General features: G+C 40.1%; 1 protein-coding gene across 1 annotated transcript in view; it reads right to left on the bottom strand.

Moving 5' to 3' along the window:
• LOC135219172 (protein piccolo-like) overlaps positions 1-21,114 on the bottom strand; it is a 478,963-nt gene extending 457,849 nt beyond the window's left edge. The window contains 1 exon segment of the mRNA XM_064255706.1: positions 19,993-21,114. Within this exon segment, the coding sequence (XP_064111776.1) occupies positions 19,993-20,829 (837 nt within the window). The 5' untranslated portion in view covers positions 20,830-21,114.
• Positions 21,115-23,896: the final 2,782 nt, after the last annotated feature.

The following is a 23,896-nucleotide window of genomic DNA, read 5'->3' as shown; positions in this document are numbered from 1 at the left end:
CAAGACTGTCCACACTTGCTCATTTTGGGTTAATAAATCAGTCTTCAGCTTTCGTTAACCTTCCCCGCCTCTCTCTCTCTCTCTCTCTCTCTCTCTCTCTCTCTCTCTCTCTCTCTCTCTCTCTCTCAGCTCGCAACAAACCAAGCAGAGCCTAAAAATATAAACGTACCAAAACGCCTCAAGTGGCCCTGTTGCCTCCTCACGCCTACGATGCTTCTTACCACGTGCAGCTGAGAAGGGGGCGCATACCCCGCCCATGACCAACAGGGTATTATTGGCAGACGACAGAGGAAAGGGAGGGGGATCAGACGAGATGGAGGGAGAGGGAGAGGGGGAGTCAGAAGAAGGGAAAGGAAGGAGAAGAGAAGCAGCATCAAGACGAGACGTCGGAGGCCATAAGTAGAGATTGCAAGGCGACGGCGATGATCCTGAGAGAAGAGAGAGAGAGAGAGAGAGAGAGAGAGAGAGAGAGAGAGTTGAGATCATTCGCAGTGATGCTGCTTCTACCGACGACGGGAGGGAGACAACAGGTAGGGGCAAATGTGCCACCGATAATTATTATTTTTCAGAAGGGAGACATTCCAGCTCCCCGCAGCTGATGACGCATCACAAAACGACGGAAGGTTCGGATTCTGTTGTATGACACTCGATAAGAGAGAAAAAAATAATATATAATATAATATATATAAACGTAGCTGAAAATCCACTCCGAGACACTTGCTAGCCATATATTACTTTGAACTTCGCGCTTTTGGTGCATATGAACCATATATGTCTGCATTAATTAGTAGATGGTCTTATAACGTATAAAAAAAAAATGCCGCAGGAAGGATATATAAGAATATTTTTGCCCATGTCCGATTCAAATACACATAAAGAAAATCAAGCGGTACACGTTACTTGCCAGATTTGACTCAATTATATCATATCACATCGTGAATATATGCGCATAAATAATTTGAGATGCTCAACTAAAATTGCATTCATATCCGTAACTGAGAAAAATGTTCCGCATAATATATTATTTCAGATATATGTATATGTATATATATATATATATATATATATATATATATATATTATATATATATATATGTGTATAATATATTACATAATATATAATAATAATGTAATTACGATATAATTACGTAACAGAGAGAGGAAATAGAACAGCGGACAGCAGGGGCTAACGCAGCCAAAGGGCGGTTATGGGGGCAATTACAACTACAACCCCACGGCTCAAGATAAGTGACTTCCACATTTTTGGCCGCTTTTGCTTTCTGAAAGCCTCTACGGTAACCCCCCAACCCCCGGGGGAAGAGGAAATGATCTACCTATAACAGGCAGCATCCATTACCCATTACCACCGTCATTATTTAGTGTCATTTCGAATCAATACAATATGGCGAGTTTCGACTTTTGTCTCGTGTCAGTAGAACCGACACCATTTAATTTTGAACCTTGACTTAAATCAATTATATCACCGGTGAATGCTAACGAGAGGTGGAAAGGGTGAGGGGGCAAGGGAGGGGGGAAAGGAGGCTTGGGGAGGGGGAATGAGGAGATTACAAGCACTCCAACTAATGCTGTGTATACTGTAACACAGGGTAACGTCATTCCTGGAGAAGGAGGAGGAGGGGGAGGGGAGGGGAAGGGAATAGAAGGAAGTAGGGAGACAGGAAGATAAAGAGGGGAAACAGATGGACTGACAGACACACAGACAGACATAAGGGGTTTGTAGCGAATCAGAAAACAAACGGACATGCGGCTGGTGGGGCCTGAGAAAGAGGGGAGAGTAAACGTTAAAAAGAGAGAGAGAGAGAGAGAGAGAGAGAGAGAGAAGAGAAGAGAGAGAGAGAGAAGAAAAAAATAACTGTTTAGGTGTGAACAATTCATTATTATTTGGCATGAAAAGGTAAAACCCCAAATGATGCTGTGGAGGAAGAGGATAAGAGGAGGAGGAGGAGGAGGAGGAGGAGGAGGAGGAGGGGGAAAAGGACGACGCAAAGAGACGAAGGGTAACAAAATATAAAAATTGAATAGTGAAATGTTGAGGTGAATAAATGTGTGAATGAGGGACGAATACAAAGGCAGAGTTCGAAGTTTTACAGCATCAACCCGCAAAATAATTAGAATGGCGGAAAGTCTAATTAAAAAAGAACACAAAAATGCAATGGAAATGCTGATCTAAAAAAAAAATGCAGAAAAACATGGATTGAAGATTAAAATACCAAACATTCAGCCCAAAAATTACAATACCTCTTTTTGAATAAACACGTTTATCGAAAGTATACAGGCAATTAAGATTGGAAACAAATAAATAAATAAAACACAATAATACGAAAAAACGAAGACATTGTAGAAAGGCAAACAAACGCCAAAATGCGTGTAAGGATATTAATCGAAAAATCCTTTTGGACATAAACAAAAACGGCAGGTTAATAATAATCCGACGAAATGGGGGTTGGGGAGGTTACACGGTTCCGTTTTATATCAATAATATATATAAACATAAATTAATTCATAAGGCTTCGATGCGTTAGGCGGTCAACACACAATCCACTAAAGCGATTAATATAAATAACAAAAATTATTTTGTTTTACGCGGGAACAGATCCGATTAACTTCACCGTAAAAAAGGATAACAGGCGTCATCGTATGGGAACGATGATTAATACGTAGCTTTGTAAATAGCTCTTTGCATTTGTTTATATATATATATATATATTATATATATATATATATATATATGATATATATATAATATATAATTATATACTATATATATATATATATATATATATATATATATATATATATATATATATATATATATATATATATATATAGTAACCAAAAGGAGCCTTAAAATGCCAAAATATATTTTGGCGTTTTTATGGCTCATTTTATTAGATGAAAGTCTGTTGTAACAGAACATTTTTACCAGACATATATATGTGTGTATATATACACATATATATTATTATATAATTATATATATATATATATATATAATATATAATATATATATAATATATATATATATGGTGGTCTATAATTTAAAATCATTCATGTACAGATAGTCAAACTTTACTGAAATACAGCACCAGGTGAGGATGCTTCCCCAGAGAGAGAGAGAGAGAGAGAGAGAGAGAGAGAGAGGAGAGAGAGAGAGAGAGAGAGAGAGAGCGTCCGGAAATATGATCAATAATGCTAATGGCTGGTAAGGTAATCGATATTACTTAAAAAGAGGGATATATATAATCTATGGCGCTAATGACTAGAATGTAATCGATAATTGCTCACATGATGAAAATGATCGATAATACTTTACAACGCTGAAAAGAAAATTAAAACTGCTCGTAAACTTTCATGTAATACCAAAAACAACACTCTTGGAAAATGGGCCAGTGCTCAAATAACTTACATTGATATGAAACTCTGAAAGACTAGAATTTTATAGTAAATCTAATTTCTTTTCTTTGTGTGTATGTGTGTGAGAGAGGGAGAGAGGAGAACGCGGATTCCGAGATAAACACACATAAATAAATAAATAATAAATATATATATATATATATATATATATATATATATATATATATATAATATATATAAAATAGTTTCCCGTGCATTAGTAACACACCTACTACTCTCTCAGACACCTGGAGATTATCCAACCGGCTCTCTCTCTCTCTCTCTCTCTCTCTCTCTCTCTCTCTCTCTCTCTCTCTCTCTCTCTCTCTCTCTCTCTCTCTCAAAAAGGGTGGGCAGCGCTGTTCACCTGGTTCCAACAAGTTAATCACCAGCTCACACCAAGTTGTTCATCTGACTCTAAGCAAGTTACGTTAAATGATCACAGACTTGGAAAAATGCCACAGGTGATATTCTTAACTTTTTTTTTATTCTTTAAACAAAATTAATAAAAAGATGGTGTTTCTGTCATAAAAAGATATAATCTAGAATTTCATTTTTTCTCGTCACATTCAAATTAATTCACCTAGGCGTTTGAACCAACTGAAAGCGGGCATTTATATTTTATCAACATATTAAAATGGAATATATAAAGCGTCGCATAAAACTATATATATATAAAAAATCAAATGCGTGAAAACCGATCCGACCTCCAGCTTATTCGGAATAAGTGCAAGATTTTTCCCCTCCATGCATAAGTTGCCAACATTATATTTTTAACTTTTAACGTAAATTAAAACGTGGTAAAATATATTGTCAAATAGAGCCTTGTTTCACCAATGAAAATTAAAATAAAACACACTATATTTTATTAGAAATAATAATCTTTCTGCACTGTTTAACATGCATATTATTTTTTTAACATTATCATTCTAATAAAATTTCCGTACCTTCAACTCAACGCGGAACGCCTTTTTCAGACCTTTTTAGACGCTTCCATAGAACTACTACAAAGTAGTTTGTAGGCTTACTCCTCGAGTAAGCCATAACTGGACACTTCAAACGCAAGAACAATAACATTACAACAGGCCAGATACGACAACGTCCTGTCACCTGCGTTTCTTAACGACCGGAAACCCCAAAAAGACCAGAGTGACGGCAGAAATCCACATCGATCAAGGGAACAACAGAACAAGAAGAACATCACCAACAGAAAAAAAAGGTACGTCAATCCAATATAAAAATAAAAACATGCGTCCTCGCAATGAGCAGCAGCAAACGACTTCGCCAGACGGACAGATGTTACTAAATTCAGTCACTAAATGTATCACATTAAGATAAAACTTAACCAAACGCCGACAGCCACGGCTACTCAGAGAGAGAGAGAGAGAGAGAGAGAGAGAGAGAGAGAAGAGAGAGAGAGAGCATTTTAAAACAAAGCTGGCCACCGCCACCAAACCAACTGATATATCTGAAACATAACGACGTGGACGGAAAACGAATGAGAGGCGAACTTACGGGTTATCGAAAACGATCGCTCGCTCATTGGGTTTCGGGGACGGCGATGTTCGTTACGAAGCGCCGAACACTCAAAAGAACGCGTATGGTAACTCAGGTGACACTAATGAACCAAATTCAACCCACCGTTAAATTAACACAATAAATTTTATTCTTTAGAATAATAAATTGCTCTGCGGGGGCTGTTGCCCAACCGCTGGCTAGCTGGCTGTCGGCTGCGGCTTTCGACTCTCGCGCCAGTTTTCGGGGGGGAATTGGCGGAAATGTCTCCCGTGTTATGATTGGCGAATTAGGAACGCCAAAACATCAACACCTGCCGATCTAGAGAGAGCTTTTACCTCAAGATGTGAACAGGACATATTTATTGCCGAATTATTCTTCCTCCGGATTAAGCGCAAAGGCAACAGCGCCTGGCAGAGACGGAACTAATATCCGTTTTGACAACCTAATAATGTCAGATGCCCAGCGTATCATCAGTGAGTGTATAAATGTAAGTACATACGTAGGAGATATATAGTATAATATAATATATATATTAATAATATTAATTATATATATAATAATATGATATAATAAAAAAAATCCATGTAAAAAGGTGAGTGTAAACCAGGACTTTGAACAAGTACCAAGCTCTTCAAGTTTTTTTAACTACATCTTCAAGTTCCACACTCCTTACGTGTTCCTCCGTGCTGCATTGGATATATATATATATATATATATATATATATATATATATATATATAATATATATATATAATATATCTTATCCCACCTCCAATAAGTACACTGTATTTCACATGAGAAATAAATAAAATATGGGATTTCCAGTTTAATATATATTTTCACTCTGGATACTAGACTGTTTTGCTTCTTTATTCTAAATCTATGGTTCATGTACATAAACGCTAAACACTTATTAATTTAACACAGACTTACAAAACCGAAATGGCTGAGAGATACATTATATCAGAAGTTCATTACGTTTCATCGGTTAACATTTGCGTAAACTCCAGAACTCCACTGATCTTCATGAGTTAACAAAATAAAAGTGATAGTGACCTAAGCCCATAAGAGGGGGGGGGGGGGAGGCGTTGGGTGACCTAAGCCAAAACGACCTCCATGAGAGGGGGAGGGAGGGATGGGGGATGTCAACAAAAGAGCGACGCCGATGACTTCGAAGGAATTGGGGGAAGAAAAAGCAAAAATAAAAGAAAAATAAAGGAAAAAAAGAGCCGCCGGTAAATGGCCGTAACTTCCTTAACCGCTGACAAATGTGACCCGTAAATAATATCTTTTATGAACTGACATATAAAGGTTCAACTATGGCGAATAAAGTGTAGCCGACGAATGAGCTACCGCCGAAGTTTTCCGAACAAACTTTTCAATTTCTCGCGGGAGAGAGGTACCGCAAGATCGGTTTCAGGAGGACCGGACCCCCCTCCCCCCCCCCCCACCCACCCCCCCCCCACCCCCACCAACCCCTCCAAAAAACGAAAATCATCCGTACTGCACCGCACCCACTTACTATCCCTTAACACCGTTCATAACCTCTAACCCCTTCGAGGGAGGGAGGGAGATAGAGGGAGGGAGAGAGAGAGAGAGAGGGGGTTGACGAACTTCTTCTCCGCCGCCCCACGCAGGTGACTTCACAACTAATTCCATGACAAAGCAAGTACCCGAGATGACGACGAAGTTGTCACAAAGGTGAGAGGGAGAGAATTATGAAGATCAAAAAAATAGTAATCGTCACCATCCTTCACCAAACGCGTCTCTTTATCCGAAAATGGCTAACGTCGTCTCGAGAAGTCGACGTTCAGGACAGATTTCAGTCTATTGTCCTAAGCATCTGCTTTGAGAGAGAGAGAGAGAGAGAGAGAGAGAGAGAGAGAGAATTGGAGTTATAATGGATTTGCTCGCCCTTAATACATACTGTAACAGACTACTATATCCTTGGTTTTGCCGTATGTAGCAACGAGAAAAATAATGTCCGGGTGTCCTACATACTTTCGGGGTATATGACCAAGAAAAGTATTGTTTTCATAGGGTAAACGACGAAGGTGGAAACCAATACAGTGTTTTAACATACATACAGAGAGGGGAAAATTACAACGTGCGACATATATGTAAAGTAATCCTTCTAACGCACACTACGAGGCGAAAGTACTACATTGGACGTATATGACGACGAGGGGGTGAAGGGGGGGGGGGAGAAGTATACCATGTCGACCCACAAACAAAATCGATCGATAAAACCCAATGCAACAGCACCGCCTTGGACTACTTGGGGGTGCAAGCCCTACAGAGGAAGGGGGAACGGCACAGCCGCCGAACAGCTGGAGTTTTTACTTTGCAACAAAATATAACTTTGCCTTGGGTATAAATATTAGTTTCAAAACAATAGAACTGATATCGAATTACTCATTCGCTCGAGGCGAACTTGGCAAACTTTATACGGGAAGAAATTTGGTAAAAAAAGCGCATAATGCTGATAAGGGTCTTGGTACGTATTTTACACACTGCGCGCGTTAAAGGACTATACAATATCAATGTCTTAGTTCTAATCGCATGCATAAGCATAACCTGATAGGAAAAGATACAGAATGACGACAATTACAAAACTTTGACTTCATTAACTGTACCTACTTCATCAATTTAACATTACCAATAAATCATGAATGGAAGGGAAATAACAAACAAGCAAACTAACGTCCGTCAGAGAAGGCAGAGAGAGGATGGGCCCCCTCTCAGCGGGAGCCAAGAACATTCCAGTCAGGTAAAAGCGGAAGATCACCACAGGTGTCAAGGATAAGAAAGCCGGGAAGGGAAGGAGAGGGAGGCATGGATGCAGGTAGCCGAGGGAAAGTACACCTACGGGGTCCTATGGGAGATCGCACGAGTCAAGTGCCCCTGGTCTTCAGGGAAGGAGGGGAGGAGATTTGGGGAATTGGGATGGGACGGGGGAAGGGAGGGGCGAGATGAAGAGGGGAGGAGGGGGGTTTATAAGATGAAGAAGCAAGACAGTAAAAGGCGGAGGAGGAGGAGGAGGAGGAGGATCAGGTAGTGAAAGGAAGAGAAATGGGTGGGAAAAGAAAGAGTGGAAGAAACAGGATGAGGTTCTTCCGGGGACAAAGAATGAAACGCAAGGGCGGTCGGTCTGGCGGTCACTCGGCGGCTGTGAGTGAGAGAGTGAGGGGAGCGAGAATGTCAAACTTGATGCATGTTTAGCGGCGAAAGGGGGCTTCTGCGAGAGGAGTTAAAAGGAGAGGAAAAAGACGGTTCACACAACAAAACAAAAACAAGATTCTGTAACTCGGGTCTCGTGCTGTCTCTGCGTTTTGTGTTGGAGGAATCGGTCTTCAGTATCGTCTTGAATAACTCTATATCGACAGTCGCTTCAGTTATAACTGGTCATAATTATTGGTTCGGTTAAGATCTGAATGTGGGCTTAACGTGAGGCTTTAAAAAAACACACAAAAGCATGATTTTGTAACTCTGGTCTCGTGCCGTGTTTGCCACTATTAACTTGAATAATTATATAGCGATACTTTCTTCTGTTATATCTGATAATAACTATAGTTGATGTCAAGTTCTGAAGGTGGGTTTAAGGGAAGTTTAAAAAAAAAAAAAAAAAAATATTTTGTAACAGCGTTCTCATGCTGTGTTGCTCCTTCAAGCTGGAGGAAGAATCGGTCATCAGTACTATCTTGAACGGTTTTATACCGATACTTGCTTATTTTATAACTGATAGAAATTAAGGTTACACGCGTCGCACCTCCGCGAGGTGGCGTTTCAGTTATTTAGCCTTTCCAAACCTCCAACAACGAAGATAATACTTTCGAAGAGACAACAGACCTCTGTCGAAAATAATACGAAATCGATAATTTGCATACATCGCCCTAACCCCCAGGAACGACATCACTCATTCCGGCGGAGGGGAACAGCGACAGAAATAAAGGGATCAAACCGGAAATGATGCAAAATTTATGAGCAAGTACAGAACAAGTCAGCACGGTGGCCGCTCGCTCTGATAACGAATTCGTAAGCGCGACTCTCTCTCTCTCTCTCTCTCGCTCTCTCTTACGTGCGCACGCCCGGGAAAGCGCGTCATCACAGCACGCACTTCTACTATAACGGAGGCGTGTACAAATTTTATCTTCATCAGTCGCACTGTAGAAATAAAGATAAGAAAATCAAGGCACACCTGTCGGCAATGTTCCCTCACCGGTAAAATTGCCAGTTTACTTTTATTTGCGACGCAAGTCACAAAACAATTCACAGGAAATTTAAATGTCGCGAAACGATTTAAAATTGTGCGCAGTGAAATTAATGTATAGAAATAAAAGTCATTCTCATCTAAGAATTGCAAAGGCAGTTTTGCAAGCGACGGGGTGCAATAGAAAAGAAAAATGAAACAAAAGAACTCCTAAAATACAGGTTAGTATCTTAACTTAAACCCGTGAGCTCTAGTCTTGACCGAAAGTAAGACTGAAAAAAAAAAGAAATTTATCGTTGAAAGATGTCCAGAACCGAATCATTGTCTTAGTCCAGATGGCTGCTTTCATTCTTTCACTCACACGACGCCAGATAATCCGCAGTTACCTACTTACTCATTCCTTCGTTCATTTAAGAATCTTTTCCGTTTTTTTTTTTTTTTTCGTATATGTCACTTGTTCCTTATAAGGCTACGCTTTACAACCCTGGATCTGCCGATGCATTCTTCACGGCTTTACCATCGTCCCCTGTGGCTAAAAGTCTCTTGTCCGTAGGTGATATAAGAATGACAATGATGGTCTCCATCACACTGTGTATGTGTATATTTATAATTATATATTTATTTTTATTACTTGCTTCTTTTTTCTTCAAGAGTAAAACGAGGGCCCGTGGTTGTGCTAATATCTGATCTTCGCCTCATCCTTTGCTCTACAGGAGGTCCGACTTACGGCCAATTTTCCATTGTGCAAATCATCGAACCTCTTCCCCATTTATGGGAGTTACTTATTACTTCCTACTGCAAATCTGGGTATCACCATATACTGTGATCCTAGGAAGGGGCACGAATTTCCGCGAGAAAAGCGTCTAATCTACATTATTATTATCTATTATCATCACTGATCGCAACCGCATTCTGATTCGAAAAAAATAATCAAGCGTGGTTATGGGAGGTTCAGCTCCATTCCTTACATAAATAGAGATCCTTATCTCGCTTATCTGCGATTTCAGGGCCCCTATCACACATGAAAATGAGATAACCGTAGAACACTATCTCCACGCCGATGCGGACTTGGAACAAAAAAAGTAGAAGTGTGTTTTAGGGATTATGTGTGGTGGGTTCCTTGAAGAATCCTATAGGGCGGCTGGAGGTAAAAGAAAAACTCCATTCAAAATAAATATATATAAAAACAAACTATTTATCAGGCACTACTTTTTATATAACCTCACTTTATAATATATATATATATATATATATAAATACATATATATATATATATATATATATATATATATATATATATATATATATATGCCAGGCCAGCGAATATAAGTAAATAAATAAATAAAAACTAAAGAAGGAAATTGGGAGGGTCTACTCAAGGACAGGAATGTTTGCTCTGAATTATTTACCAACGAAATTGCACCGAAAGTGAGAAATACGGCAAAGTTCTAATGTTTATGTGGGGTGGAGTTCTCGACATATGTCACAAGGGAGAGACGGCCCAGTGCCGTCTTATCGGCTGGCTAAAACTGTTCCACGAATCCGGGGAAATATCGAGGTAACTGACGATGTTAATGAAATCAAGGCTAATTGAAACACGATGGCATCTCTCGTCGCGATAGACGAACTAGGCTGAAGCTGCTAATAATAGAACTAACATTGAAAGCACCGGCGATATATGTTCATAATTGATGACAGAAATGGCACGCATAAACAACCACGCCAAAAAGATAAGACTTGATCACCACATTTGGTTGGATCCCGTCTCAGCAACTTTATATAATAATTAGGATATCATACAGCTCTGCTAAATAATAACCTGTGAAATTTACGATATGGACGAGCGTCCTTTGACTGCGTTTGCGGAAGACCTTCTTGGATAAATATGCAAAATGGATGGCGATGAAATTAATCATGAGAACTGAGAATGAAGTATAATGGAAACCTATACACGAACAACGCCAAAGCCAGCACAGAGAAAACCCACCAATCACAGCGGACACAACAAGTTGCAGGCAAGGAGGGACCGACGATGTTCGATTGGATTCACAGCTTTCTCGCGGATGGGCGCCGAAGAGAACAGGACGAGATGGTAGGGCAATAACAGCCTATATTAACCCCTACATAAACCCCTACATAGGCCAAGACTGCCAGGAGCAGCAGCGGCAGGCAAGACCATCATCAAGAGTTGGAAGATCAGTAGAAATCATAGTAGCTAATACGAGTAGTGGTGGTAGTAGTCATAGTAGTAGCAGCAGCACGGAGTGCCGGAGGGGGTATAAATCTCTTCTCGAGCACTGGGGCCGAATGCTAAGTGACAACGGCGGCCTCAGCGTCTCAACCCCCCCCCCACCCCCCCCACAACCCCATATGACCCCAGGACCGAAGGGACCCTCGCCCCCTCTCCCCACAATCACCAACCACCCCCTCATTTGTAAAACCTGAATGAGAGTACAACTACATGCACAGCAACCGACCACTTAATCGCCACTTGCTATTCAGTGCTTAACTAGTCGAGCAATACTAGCAGTCTCAGCAGGAGGGGCTACTGTCACGAATTAAATAGTCAAATTAGTTAGACTTAAGCCTTGCATGGAATGGATATAAGGATGGGACGGTAGATGGATAAGTGGCCGTGGTGTGGGGGGATGGGGATGGGGAGGGGGAAAGGAGGAGAATAACAAGTCACTAAAATGCACGATGAAGAATGAGACGAATCTAACCTACGTTATCAACCTTGATGTCTGAGACGTCAAAACTAAACTGGTGTCAGCGACCGGAGGAGACTGAAGAAGAAGACATCTATGAATGAAAGCGGACGTCCGGAACGAACAGCCGACGTCATTGGCAATAACTAAATAAATGTACGTGTCTTGGAGGGGGAAAGGGGGGGGGAGGATATCGGGAAAGTCTTCTGCACATTTACCCAATAATAAATCTCGACTGGCTGGTGACATATAAAAATACGAACAGGTGGAAAATAACATTTCGGAATAAAGACTATAAGATAAGAAAAAAAATAAATGTAAGAAAGAATTTTGATAAATATAGACTATGCAATTCTAAGAACATTATAACGAACAAATTAACTAAATACGTCACATATAATAAACTTACAATTCAACAAAAATAAAGGTTAAAAAATAAGCGTAAAAAATGAGTCAAAATCCACCGCATAGAAAAATTGGGACGTATAACGCACATACATACACACACACAGAAAGACGCCAACAGACATCCTATATGAACGAAAGAGACAAAGCCACAAAGCGAAACTAAGAGATAAAAATCAGCGAATGAAGAAGACGAGAGAGAGGAAAGAACAGAAAAACCGGAGATAATGAAGGAACAAAGATGACAATAAAATTCACGGGGCTTCACTTAATAACGAACGAGAGAGAGAGAGAGAGAGAGAGAGAGAGAGAGAGAGAGAGAGAGAGAGAGAGAGAAACGATAGGGTTCTGCTATACTCTGTCAAGGGCGATCATATAAACACCTGGTTACACATCTGCCAACCTTAATGATAGAAATAGTTATCGAAAAGTAATCTGAGCATAGCAGTGTCAAAATGGATACCTCGTTTATCAATGTCAAGTGTGTGATTAAATATATATATATATATATATATATATATATATATATATATATATATATATATATATCTATATATATAGTATATATATATATATATCATATATACATATATATATAATATTATATAATATATATTTAAACTGTCCGCTGTATTTCGACCGATATCTATAAATCGAAAAAATATAATTCGGTTATCGTTGCTTCTTTTAAGAGCCTTTTTAAATTGTTGTACACATATATATAGATTCTACTTGGGCACAATTTCTAAAACAATTTCTACTGAAGTCCTTTTTTGCAGAGACTATCTTCCTATTTCGATCTTGAATCTGTCTAAATGTCTTTTCCTCTTGAAGCTAGCTACTCACTAATAGGAAAAAAATTATATGCATACCATAAACCATAAATAATTCTAATGCGGCGCCGAATCTCTGAATGCGCACTACAAAAGGAGTACCAGTGCAAACATTCCATAAACGCATGGGATCAATGGAAGCCATTCTTTATTCATTGCAAAATATATATATATGTATATGAATAAGCTAAGTGGCTTTCGTAATTCCAGCGGCCATTAATCCTTAAGCATGGCCGTGTTCTTGACAACTCGGTAATATCGAAGCGAAATTTTTCTCGCGGCAATAACACATTTTAACAGCAACAAATGAGAAATAGAATAATTTCCTAAATGACGGTTTACTTCTCTGAACGTCCGAGGTCCTCCTTTACTTCTTTCATTGGGTATGGTATTTGGGGGCGGAAGAAGGGACGTGGGTCGGTTGGACACTTAGATATATATATATATTTAATCAACAGCGGATATCTCTCCTACCAAACTTTGTTTTTATTTTTAAATTAAAATTTTCTGGTTAAAAAAAAAAATGCCTCTATTAAGGGTACGAAGGCATATATATACAGTTTATGCATAGAAACCAGGCATCTTTTAAGAGCGGGATTTTAACCTTACCGTAATTATTTTTTAAGCTTAGTTTTGCTTTAAAGGGACTTACGAATAATTCTATACAAAATGGAAAGAAGGGCTAAACTAGAACTTTATCGAGACTGCGGGCCTTCCACGGAATATATTTTATGGGGACCATCGGGATTTTTAGGGGGTGTGTGGGAGGGGTGGGGGGGGGTGTTCTACAAGGCGTTCCACTGAGTTCTCCGATTGCCCATGAAATCCAAAGATAAACTGCATAAGACGGAAACCTGTCTAATGCAGGATCCTGTGTCTCCCGCGAGACTCGGGATATAAGGCAGCCATCAGATGACAAAATCATGCAAGCAAAAATTCCAGCTAAAAAAAAAAAAAAAAAAAATCCAAACGCCCACGTAAATAGAAAACAATATGAAGAAACTGCGTGACCCCCTAAAGGCGCCATAGCTTGAGGCTTTGGCCTCCGAGGACGAACCGGGGAACAAGTTTCTTATCGTAGCTTGCGTTAGGAGAAAGCCTTGTCTGTATCCATAACATTCCCGTATTTCCCGAAAGCAGGCGGGGAAATAAAAGCATCGGAGACTTTAACGGATAACAAATTCCCTCCTGTCACCGAATTTTTCAAACGGCTGATGGCGGAAAGTGGAAGAAAACCATAAGAAGCAAAAGCCCTCAATATTAAATTAGGTCCCAGGGAAGGGGATTCCCAAATGGGGATTTCATAACGTCATAAAGCAATGCCGCCGATTGGTGAGTCGATTTCGAATTAGCAGAAATTCTTTTTAACATCATAGGCATTAATATTCATCAGGCGAGATATTCAGGCTTCGTCTGGGCTAGAAGAACATTTAATTTCAACAATGGGTCACAAGCATATGTTGTTTATATAATATATAATATATATATATATATATCATATATATAATATAAAATATTATATATAAAATGACACACGCAATCTCAGTTTTAGACATCATATTCATTATAACGAGATTATTCATCATTGTTCTTTAACTGATCTCACACAGACGAACCGTGTCTAGCTGTTATAATCAAAGGACTCTTGAGTAAAATCAGTCAAGTCAGGATCCCGCAATAATCCCTACTTAGGATCCTTCGCTCGGCCGATAGAAGGGGTCCCTCATTCGCCATAAGGATCGCATAAGCCACTGTTCCGCAGAAATGTAGGGTGGACAGTTGCCTTTCCCTCAGGTGACCGCCGCGCATCACCTGCCATGTAGCCACCGTCAAACTAGCCCTTGCTGTCTTGAGTCATCAATAAGGTAGGCCCAGTGGCTAAGATGCGGAAATCTTCTAGCGCTTTGGTGTTCCTCCATATTCACATGAAATTCTAGGACGCAAGTGTTGTTTTCTTCTATGTTAATATCGAGATCTTTTTTTATCATTCGTTCTTTTTGTGCGGGGTACAAAAATATGTACAAGCATTTTTTTTTAAGCCCAACAAGTACATGGACTTTAAGTATTTGCAGCACAATTAGTATTCTAGGACTGAAAGCGGTTTTGACCTGATAGTACAGGGCTTACATTCTGTAGATTTTAAAAAGTTTGGCATAATGGTCGCGCTAAATTTCTAAATCACACTTCAACAGATATCATCTCCTTCCGACGCGACGCTTGAGTCCTAGAGTGCATTTAAAACGTTTATATACAATATTTTGTACAGCTACAATTCCCGGTTTGACATAATCTCACAGTCATCATCCGAACTCCTGTACAAAAGAACGGAAATAATCAAATCTACGTCTAACAACGGGAAATAAATAGGAGTTACTTTGAAAGATATTAAATAGTTATTTAATAATTACACCGGGCAGCATCTAAGCTATGGCGGGAAGTTCCCTTCAAAATGGTCGTTTTAGACAGAGCGTGTTCTAATTTTGAGAGAAAAATAAAATAAATAAATAAAGTCCTTAGTCGTACATATATTCATTGATACAAAGAAAAAAATTACAAATATAGGTTAATGTGACATACAATAAAATAAAGGAACTCCAGTCATCAAAATCAATATTCTTCATCGTTATGTATTATCTGATTCGGAAAACTCACTTCTTCGCTACTCTTGTGAGAACTGGCCTAACAGGTACATCAATGCCGCTTACCTACAAAAAAATATATATACATATATATACTAAGTTGTAGCAAAAGGTTTTCCTTGCAGCAAATGGGATCATACTCGCTATAGGATGAAAATTCCGACTGAAACAAGTAAATAAATAATAATCAATCATACTTCAACACGGCATTGTGACCGCCGATGGAGCACGAATTCACGACGTAATCAAAGTTCCTCAATTTCAAAAGATGTCGAGGTTCCGGAGGCTTCTACCGACGACGCCATGTCATAAAGAATATCGAAGGACAATGAATAAGTTGAGAGAAAAATATTTACAAACTATGTATTTATTCCGAACACTTCGGGTAAGATATTTCACGCCTTGAAGATTTGCTAACCATTCCACGGCAAATTTTCTCGTGACTAAATATTTTAGGCAGAGCTGAAGTGATTTTTCCGTATACTACTATATGTCCTCAAAATTAACCCGCCATAATATATATACGCGTAAGTTTCAAGAATTAAACCACACATATTAGCCAACTGAGTGACGCCACAAATGTTGTTATAAAATATGTCCCAGTGTGCGGCAACAACTGATATTCGTTAAGAACAACACCATATGAAAGTCTTGTTTTAGTTTGATGTCCATCCTATTACTTTTATAAATACTTTAAAAAATAATTACTTCACTTAATCCAAGTAGAAAATGGGTAAAGTTGTTAAAATGGGAGATCGAATTTCATTAAGTGAATATACAGGGCCATATTATAAATTATACTTTGTATAGCACAGCATAGATTATTATGTCAATAATATCAAAATTTAAGCCTCGATGAAAGTGCAAACGAGCAAGATACAAAAACATTTCATGACGATAAATGCGAAAAAAAAAAAATATTGGCGGAGAGATTATCAAGGAGTTTGTAATACATACAGATATATGTGTGTATATATAGTATGTGTGCGTGTCGTGTGCACACGCACGCAAAGTCATCCAAAACTGTGTACGTACTTTCGCAAGTCACAATAATTGCGACGGTGGATAATGAGACACACCGTCTGGAGGTGCCACTCCAGTCGCATGTTGGGATATTTCGGGTAATCGGGATATTGTTACGAGTCGTTTGTCCGCTTTTATTATTAGTGATGATTATTGCTGTCCCCAGGTCTTACCCTATTTCCGCTCCGCCTTGCACCATCACTTTCACTATCACTTAGAGAGAGGCTCGAGATATGAAAATGACCGCGTGCTTATTTATAATCTCCCTTCCATTACACGGAAGAGCGATGGAGGTGCGTGAAAAAAAAAAGAAAAAAAAAAAACCTTCAGAGTCCAAAGACGTCGCTTGTTGATATTTTACCCATTTTATATTTTCCCATGATTCTATGTATATTAATCATTCATAGGGCGTTAGCCTTTGCGTTTCTGGAGCTAATGACGCAATGATACGAATTCATCTTAACTATGTAAAAAGGCAAAACCATACTATTGTGCAACGGCCACACGACAGTCAGCATTAAATTTACTGTTTAGTAATATCATAACATTAAAATATACTGTCTTATTATGGCATCACCGGATTATAACAAGAGAAAGCGCCTGGTTTATGTATCAAACCCAAGCCTTAGTATCTGAACAAAATTACAAATGACGCTAACAGATGCACAAAATTCACAGAACTACCGACAAGACGGGAAGAGATGCATTTATAATAATATCGATAAAGTCTCCGCGTTTAAGCGCAATTACCCGAGAAGATGGATAAACAAGAAGCTCCAAGTCACCAAGACTCCTCGATGATATGGCCATAATTATTCCACGCTACTGAGCTGCGATATAATAAAACACACGGAAAATTTGCGCAAGTGAAAATTCACATTCATTCTGGTTATAACATATTTATGAAATACCGTAAAATTGACTACTAAATTTTGCTTTTGATTCCACAAAACATCAAGAGTTAAAAAAAAAAATCTTGAAATATTAAAAGCGAATCCGCATCCCCGTCACATCGGCCGTCGGATGTTCATCTGGCAGCAAAGCCTGCAATAATAATATTAATAATAAAATGCCGGATGCCACCTATCGTTACATGGTTGCCGTTGAAATCCCCTAAACTATATCCCTGTGTAGCATTGCCCCTACTACTACGGCTACTGCTACCACAACCTGCAAAGAGGGGAGAGGGAGGACGAGGACGAGGAGGAGGAGGAGGTGTAGGAGGGAGGCCGAGCGGACAGGCCGACGATGCTACGAAAGCGGCACCCCGCGAAAAACTACGAGTGCCATCAATTAAGTGGCGTTCGTCGCATCAACCATACATCAACATAGGAGCAGAAACCGACGAGGAAAATAAGCCTCAGAACCACATCTCTCCCTTTCCCTCTCTCTCTCTCTCTCTTTTCCTCGCGCGGCCGCTACTTGACTCCCGTGGATTTTATCGAAAGGGGAATTTTCCTTTCTGTTCGTTCGAGCGGTCTCCCCTCGTTTTTGACCCAAACCCCCCCCTTTATAATAATGACTTATGCTCAACCCATCTCTTTTTCGCTCGCTTAGCAACTGGCGACACTGCTACGCGCGCTACCACCTTTTTTTCCCCCCTTACATTTTTTCTTTTTCCCCTCCTTCATCTCCGAGTTGGGTCCCCTCTCCTAACACCCCCTTGCCACCGTCCTCAGCGCTCTCTCCATCCTCTCTCTCTCTCTCTCTCTCTCTCCCTCTCTCTTTCTCACCGCTCTCTGAGTCTTACAAGAAGATGAAAGATCTGGACGCAAAGTCGTTTGTTGTGAGGAAGTCGCTACTCTGGGGCTACCGCGACTTCGCGAGATTTTCAGGATGGAGAACCCCACCGCCGGGATGTTGTGCATTTGCTCTCCGATGTTTACGACTGAAAATAAACAATGCATCGAAACTGTCCTGAAAACACGATGATCGTTTAAGGGTAAATGAACCTCCCCAAGACTTTTCTCGTGGTGTTTCTTCGAGGTGGGAATTAGCTCATCATCCCTCGCACCTTCGTATCTCACTATTCATCCGAGTGCGGGGAGAGAGAAAGAGAAAAGAGAGAGAGAGAGAGAGAGAGAGAGCGCGAGAGGGTGAGAGAAGCCGGACTGGAATGAACCCTGGCCAAGAATTTTGGAAAACGTGGAGCATGGACGCGGCCGTTGCAGAAGGAAACGCTAAGCCGCCAAAGGGAGAATTTTGTTGTATTTACACTAAACGTCATTCCTTTGACATTTTGTACCGATTTTCCACAACTCACGTCGACGTTAACACCACTTTATATTCTTGGAACTGTTTAACGTTGATAGCAATTGAAGCGTGTGAACGAGCCACTCTTTCTTTTGAATGGACGCTTCCAAAACTACAAATGCTTACCTGCATGTCATCTTACTAACCTTGGGAAAATTTACTTACATAGTTACACAAGATTTCAAAACACACACACACTAAAACAAGTTTATCAGACAAGAAATTTCTGTCAAAGAAAGTAGGTTAACACACGATGAACAAACTAAAATAAGAAAACAATGAAAGCAGATTCGTAAACACTAAGATGTTTTAAAACACATAACAACACACATGACGTAAAAAAGAGAACAGCACACACTTGTTGACAATAGACGGCACATGAATAGTTTGTCAAACTATCGAACCACAAAGGTAATAAAATGGCTTAACAGCAATGACACCAACGAAATACATTTTTAAAAACGTATAACACGAGCAATTATTACAAAACTTTATTCCACACTCCATCAATTATGCCAAAGCCATCAATATCATAAAAAAATAAATTCACATCTCCGTAGAAGAGCGACAACTCTTTTAGAAACTTGATGAGCACTACAAGAAAAAAAAAACTGCAAAATCTGACAGGCAGAAAAAGATAGCTTTTAAAAATGGTTCAAGTCACCGAGGGATGCCATGCAAATATATAAATACGCTTTGCGGGTGGGCAGCTGACGCTTTCCTCTAGATGACAGCCGCCGCCAAGCATCATGCAAAAGTACGAGCAAGCAAGGAGATTAGGGGCAAGGGGTACTTAGACAGAGGAGGGGATAGGAGGGGGTTGGGTAGGGAGAAGCAGTCGACAGCAGTGCCAAAGCTCAAAAAAAAAAGCAGGGAGGGCAATGCAGGCCTGTATAAATAGGCAGTGGAAGGACAGGTATATCTTAGAGTAAAGGACTTAAGATTTTTTCTGATGTCTTGATGGATAAACGTCATCATCAGTGACTTACCCTTTCTTCCTCTCGGATCATTTCGGCGATGCCGGGTCGAATTTCGAAGTCGTCATGGACATGGGGACGGGGCAGAGAGTGCATGTTAAGCAGCGGCGACAAGGGCGGCAGATGCGGTAGGTGGGGCAGGTGCGGGGGCATCTGTGGGGGTGGCATTGGCCCCTGCAGGTGGGGTGAGGGCAGATTCCCGAAGGGCGCCGGTGACCCGGGCAAGGGCGCGCTACCACCGCCACGAATGTGATGTGTAGGTAAACCTGGCAAATCCAGCCCCATGTGTTCGAAAAGTTCGGGGGCGCTGGTGGGCGTCAGGGGCGAGGATGGGCGGCTTGTATGGTGTTCCTCGCCTCCTGAAAGGCGGCGGCGTTTGCGAGCAGCGGCGAGGACTGAGGAGACGGGGCTCTCGTCGTTGAGGACATTGGCCAGGGCGCGGGCGGCAGGAGATATGGAAGGAGAGGTCAAGACAGCCGTTTCTGCGGGGTCACCATCCACTTCGGCCAGACCTCGGATCTTGAGGTACTCGGCCACACGTAACAACGAACCCAAGTCATCTTGACTGATGTTGATTTCGCCCTTGTACATAAACTCCACTACGGCCTTCAGTTCGGTCCACTTGACCCCCTGCAGGATGATCACGGGGTGGGAGCAGGGGGCGTCGGAGAGCAGTTCTTGGAAATAAGGCGAACATGCCGACAGGACCATGCGGTGGGCCTTCACGCTGTGGCCCTCACATGCTAACGTGACGTCTACGAAACTTTCAGATTGGAACAATTGATCAAACACCTGCGTCAAGTTCGTCTGATAATTATTCCATCGCAAGCAAAACTGTTGGTTGGCCATGTCCTCGTCAGGCAAGGTCAACTCAGGTGAGGTCACACACCCAGGCCTTAGGAGGCCAGGTGTGGAAGCCAGGCCGTGGCACTGCAGCTTGGAGGGTCAAATGCAGCTCTTTGCACTTACAACAGTCTATTTTAGCGGTGGTTATCAGAAGAGTCACTGGCAGTGTGCCTGATTGCAAAGGCGCACATTCACGGGTGCCAACACTCACACAAGCACACCGTTACAGACGAGACACATACTCCCTCTCACTCAGTCCCGCACACTGATCGCGCTCAGGCAATACTGAACAATATTTCTGACAGCGCCGCCCTGCCAGACGTACTCAATTAACATTAATCGTCCACATAGCATCTACTGTTGCTATTGCGTATTACATCCACTAGGATTATAAATAAGTATGAACATTATACACACACAAACTTCATATGTTACTGCATTGTCATGTAAATAAATATTGACCAAATAAATGCATTCGATCATTTGTGTAAACACGGTTAAGAATGAATAAATTACTCATAAACAGAAAGAAAAATGAGCAACGAAACGATAAATTATTACTACAATACAACATTTTTATGACAAAACAAATAATACAACAATATATACCGCAAATAACGCATAACAATAAAACGAAATAGTAATAAATACAAAATAAATCTGGCTACTCTTGGCTCCTCCCCTCGTAGTTGACTCCGCCTCAATGCCTAATAAACTGCAGTTGGCGAGTCCTGGCAGCAAGACGTTCCTACTCGGCGAAATACACTCTAATACACTTGGCAAGGCATGGCAGTTATTGTTATATCACGTGCACAATTACGATGTACGGCACTAGATATGAATTGTTTATTAACCCAGCCATCATTTACGGTTTTAACTGTCCCCTGATCAGTTCATTAGGCCTTCGAACACGAGAAAGAAAAAAGAGAGAGCGATCGCCTTTGGGAAAAAGTGTCTGTACAGAGAGGTCATGCCGCACACTCACACACACACACGCACACCGATATAAACACCTCCCTCCGAAACTCAGGAACGGATGGAAGTAGATCGACTCATTGATTATTTGACGAGTAATATGGTAATGTCACTGTTCCACATCATCGCAGTGGTATTCCTACGATCCGTGTTCACAAAACGCGAGAAGAACAAACGCAAGCCAAAGATGTCCAAAGACGAAACATGCATTTTTATTCGTAAGTTTGGCACTTAAGGACTGAATCGACACCGTGCAACGAATATATTCCCTCCTGTCATAAATACACGGCCGTGATAGGCGTCGTTGTCGTCGTCTCCGTACGACTCTGTCTTGAAAGACAACATCGATACATCTGATTGATATAAAAGACCAGATGAAATGACAGAGTTTAGGTTTTTTTTCTTTTTAGCAACTCCGCGATGTGATATAGCTTTCCATTGGGACGCGGAACAGGGACGGGAGGAGCGCAAACTCATGTTAGTTTACCGGGAGCATTGGAGGAGGGAAGGTGACTACAGCGAAGTTTCCGGCACCGTTCTTTCCTCCCTCCGACTTTTCCCGTCTACTGCCACTCGACGAGCATTGCGCTACCTACCAAACTTTTCTTTTTCTGTATTTTCTCAACAGATATTTCCACCCTAGGCGTCGTTTTCTTAGCAAGACTTTACCCGCGTCTGTAGTTGGAAGTACTGAATGAACTTTGAGATTTATATCGATTGTTATTTCACACAATAATAATTGTTTTATTACACAATAACTAGTACTGGATGCAAGCTTTAGACTTAAAATACCTGTACCTTAGAGAGATAAGTATCCTTTGCTTGCACTTAATACCTTCTTGGAGATTCAACAAGATTTATTTCTATTGCCGTCCGATGACACTTGTGAAAATCACACTCATTTTCGCGTACTTCCATAAGATTCGCACCATACTATAATGTGTGTACAGAGAGGTGTATACACTGTGTATCGATATGAGACACACTATCACACAACCATAAAAGCTAGATTTTCACGCAAACATCAACACGCACATATTATTATAACTGTGATATATAGTATATATACATATATATAAATATACATATATAATATATGTATGTTTGTTTATCTTCTCTCTCTCTCTCTTCTCTCTCTCTCTCTCTCTCTCTTCTCTCTCTCTCTCTCTCTCTCTGTCACTATTTTGTGGCTCTCATATATAAACATATTTGTGCGCTCTCTCGCTGTGCAGAATCTCATCAATTGTCCACATAGTAGTTTACTGGTATTTGAAACAATTCTTTAACATCACATCATCCCTGCATATCATACTACTGCCACTGCCATATATGTATATATATATATATATATATATATATATATATATATATATATATATAATTATATATATACATATATGTGTGTGAGCATGCGCATACAATATATAATCACACAAATATAGCAAACAGAATTTTGCTGATAAAGATATGTATGCGCATTATACACTATGCACTTGTATTTACTTGAACTATTACAAATATAGTAATATATGCAAATACACAGTAAGAACATTCACTAATTATATACCTCCAAGTGTAAAGGAATGTATACTTTACAGCATCAACAATAATATCAGGTGGAAGAACAGATAGTTCATCCAAATATTCAAGACACGTTTTCATATCTTTCTAGTTACGTTAGTTCATCGATGTCATTATTTTTCTGTGCAAGATTTTTCAAACTCACTAAAATTCCACCAATTATAATGTTCATAAAAGGTTGGTCGACCGCCAGAAGGTATTTATCATCTATTTGTGCCATGTGTTTATTTTTCATTTTTTAATGATTTCCATTGCTTTATTTGTATACTTATTTTTCTTGAGTTGAGCGATGTCGTTTTGTAAATAATGTTAACTGCTTTATTTGTGCTAAATGTTAAAAAAAATTTTTTTTAGGGATGTGAGAATTAATTTTATAAGTAATGCTATATGTTCCGTTTGTGCTGACTGATTTTTGTTATGGTATGTTCGGAAGGATGTCAGCAGTAATTCTGTAAGTAATGTTACAAGCTATATTTGTGCTGATTGTTAATTATTTTCAATAGTATTTCTGTAT

This window comes from Macrobrachium nipponense, chromosome 1 (assembly GCF_015104395.2).
Source record: "Macrobrachium nipponense isolate FS-2020 chromosome 1, ASM1510439v2, whole genome shotgun sequence".
Classification (NCBI taxonomy): Eukaryota; Metazoa; Arthropoda; class Malacostraca; order Decapoda; family Palaemonidae; genus Macrobrachium; species Macrobrachium nipponense.
Note: the sequence above shows the minus strand (reverse complement) of the source record. Positions and strands in the feature narration are given on the sequence as shown.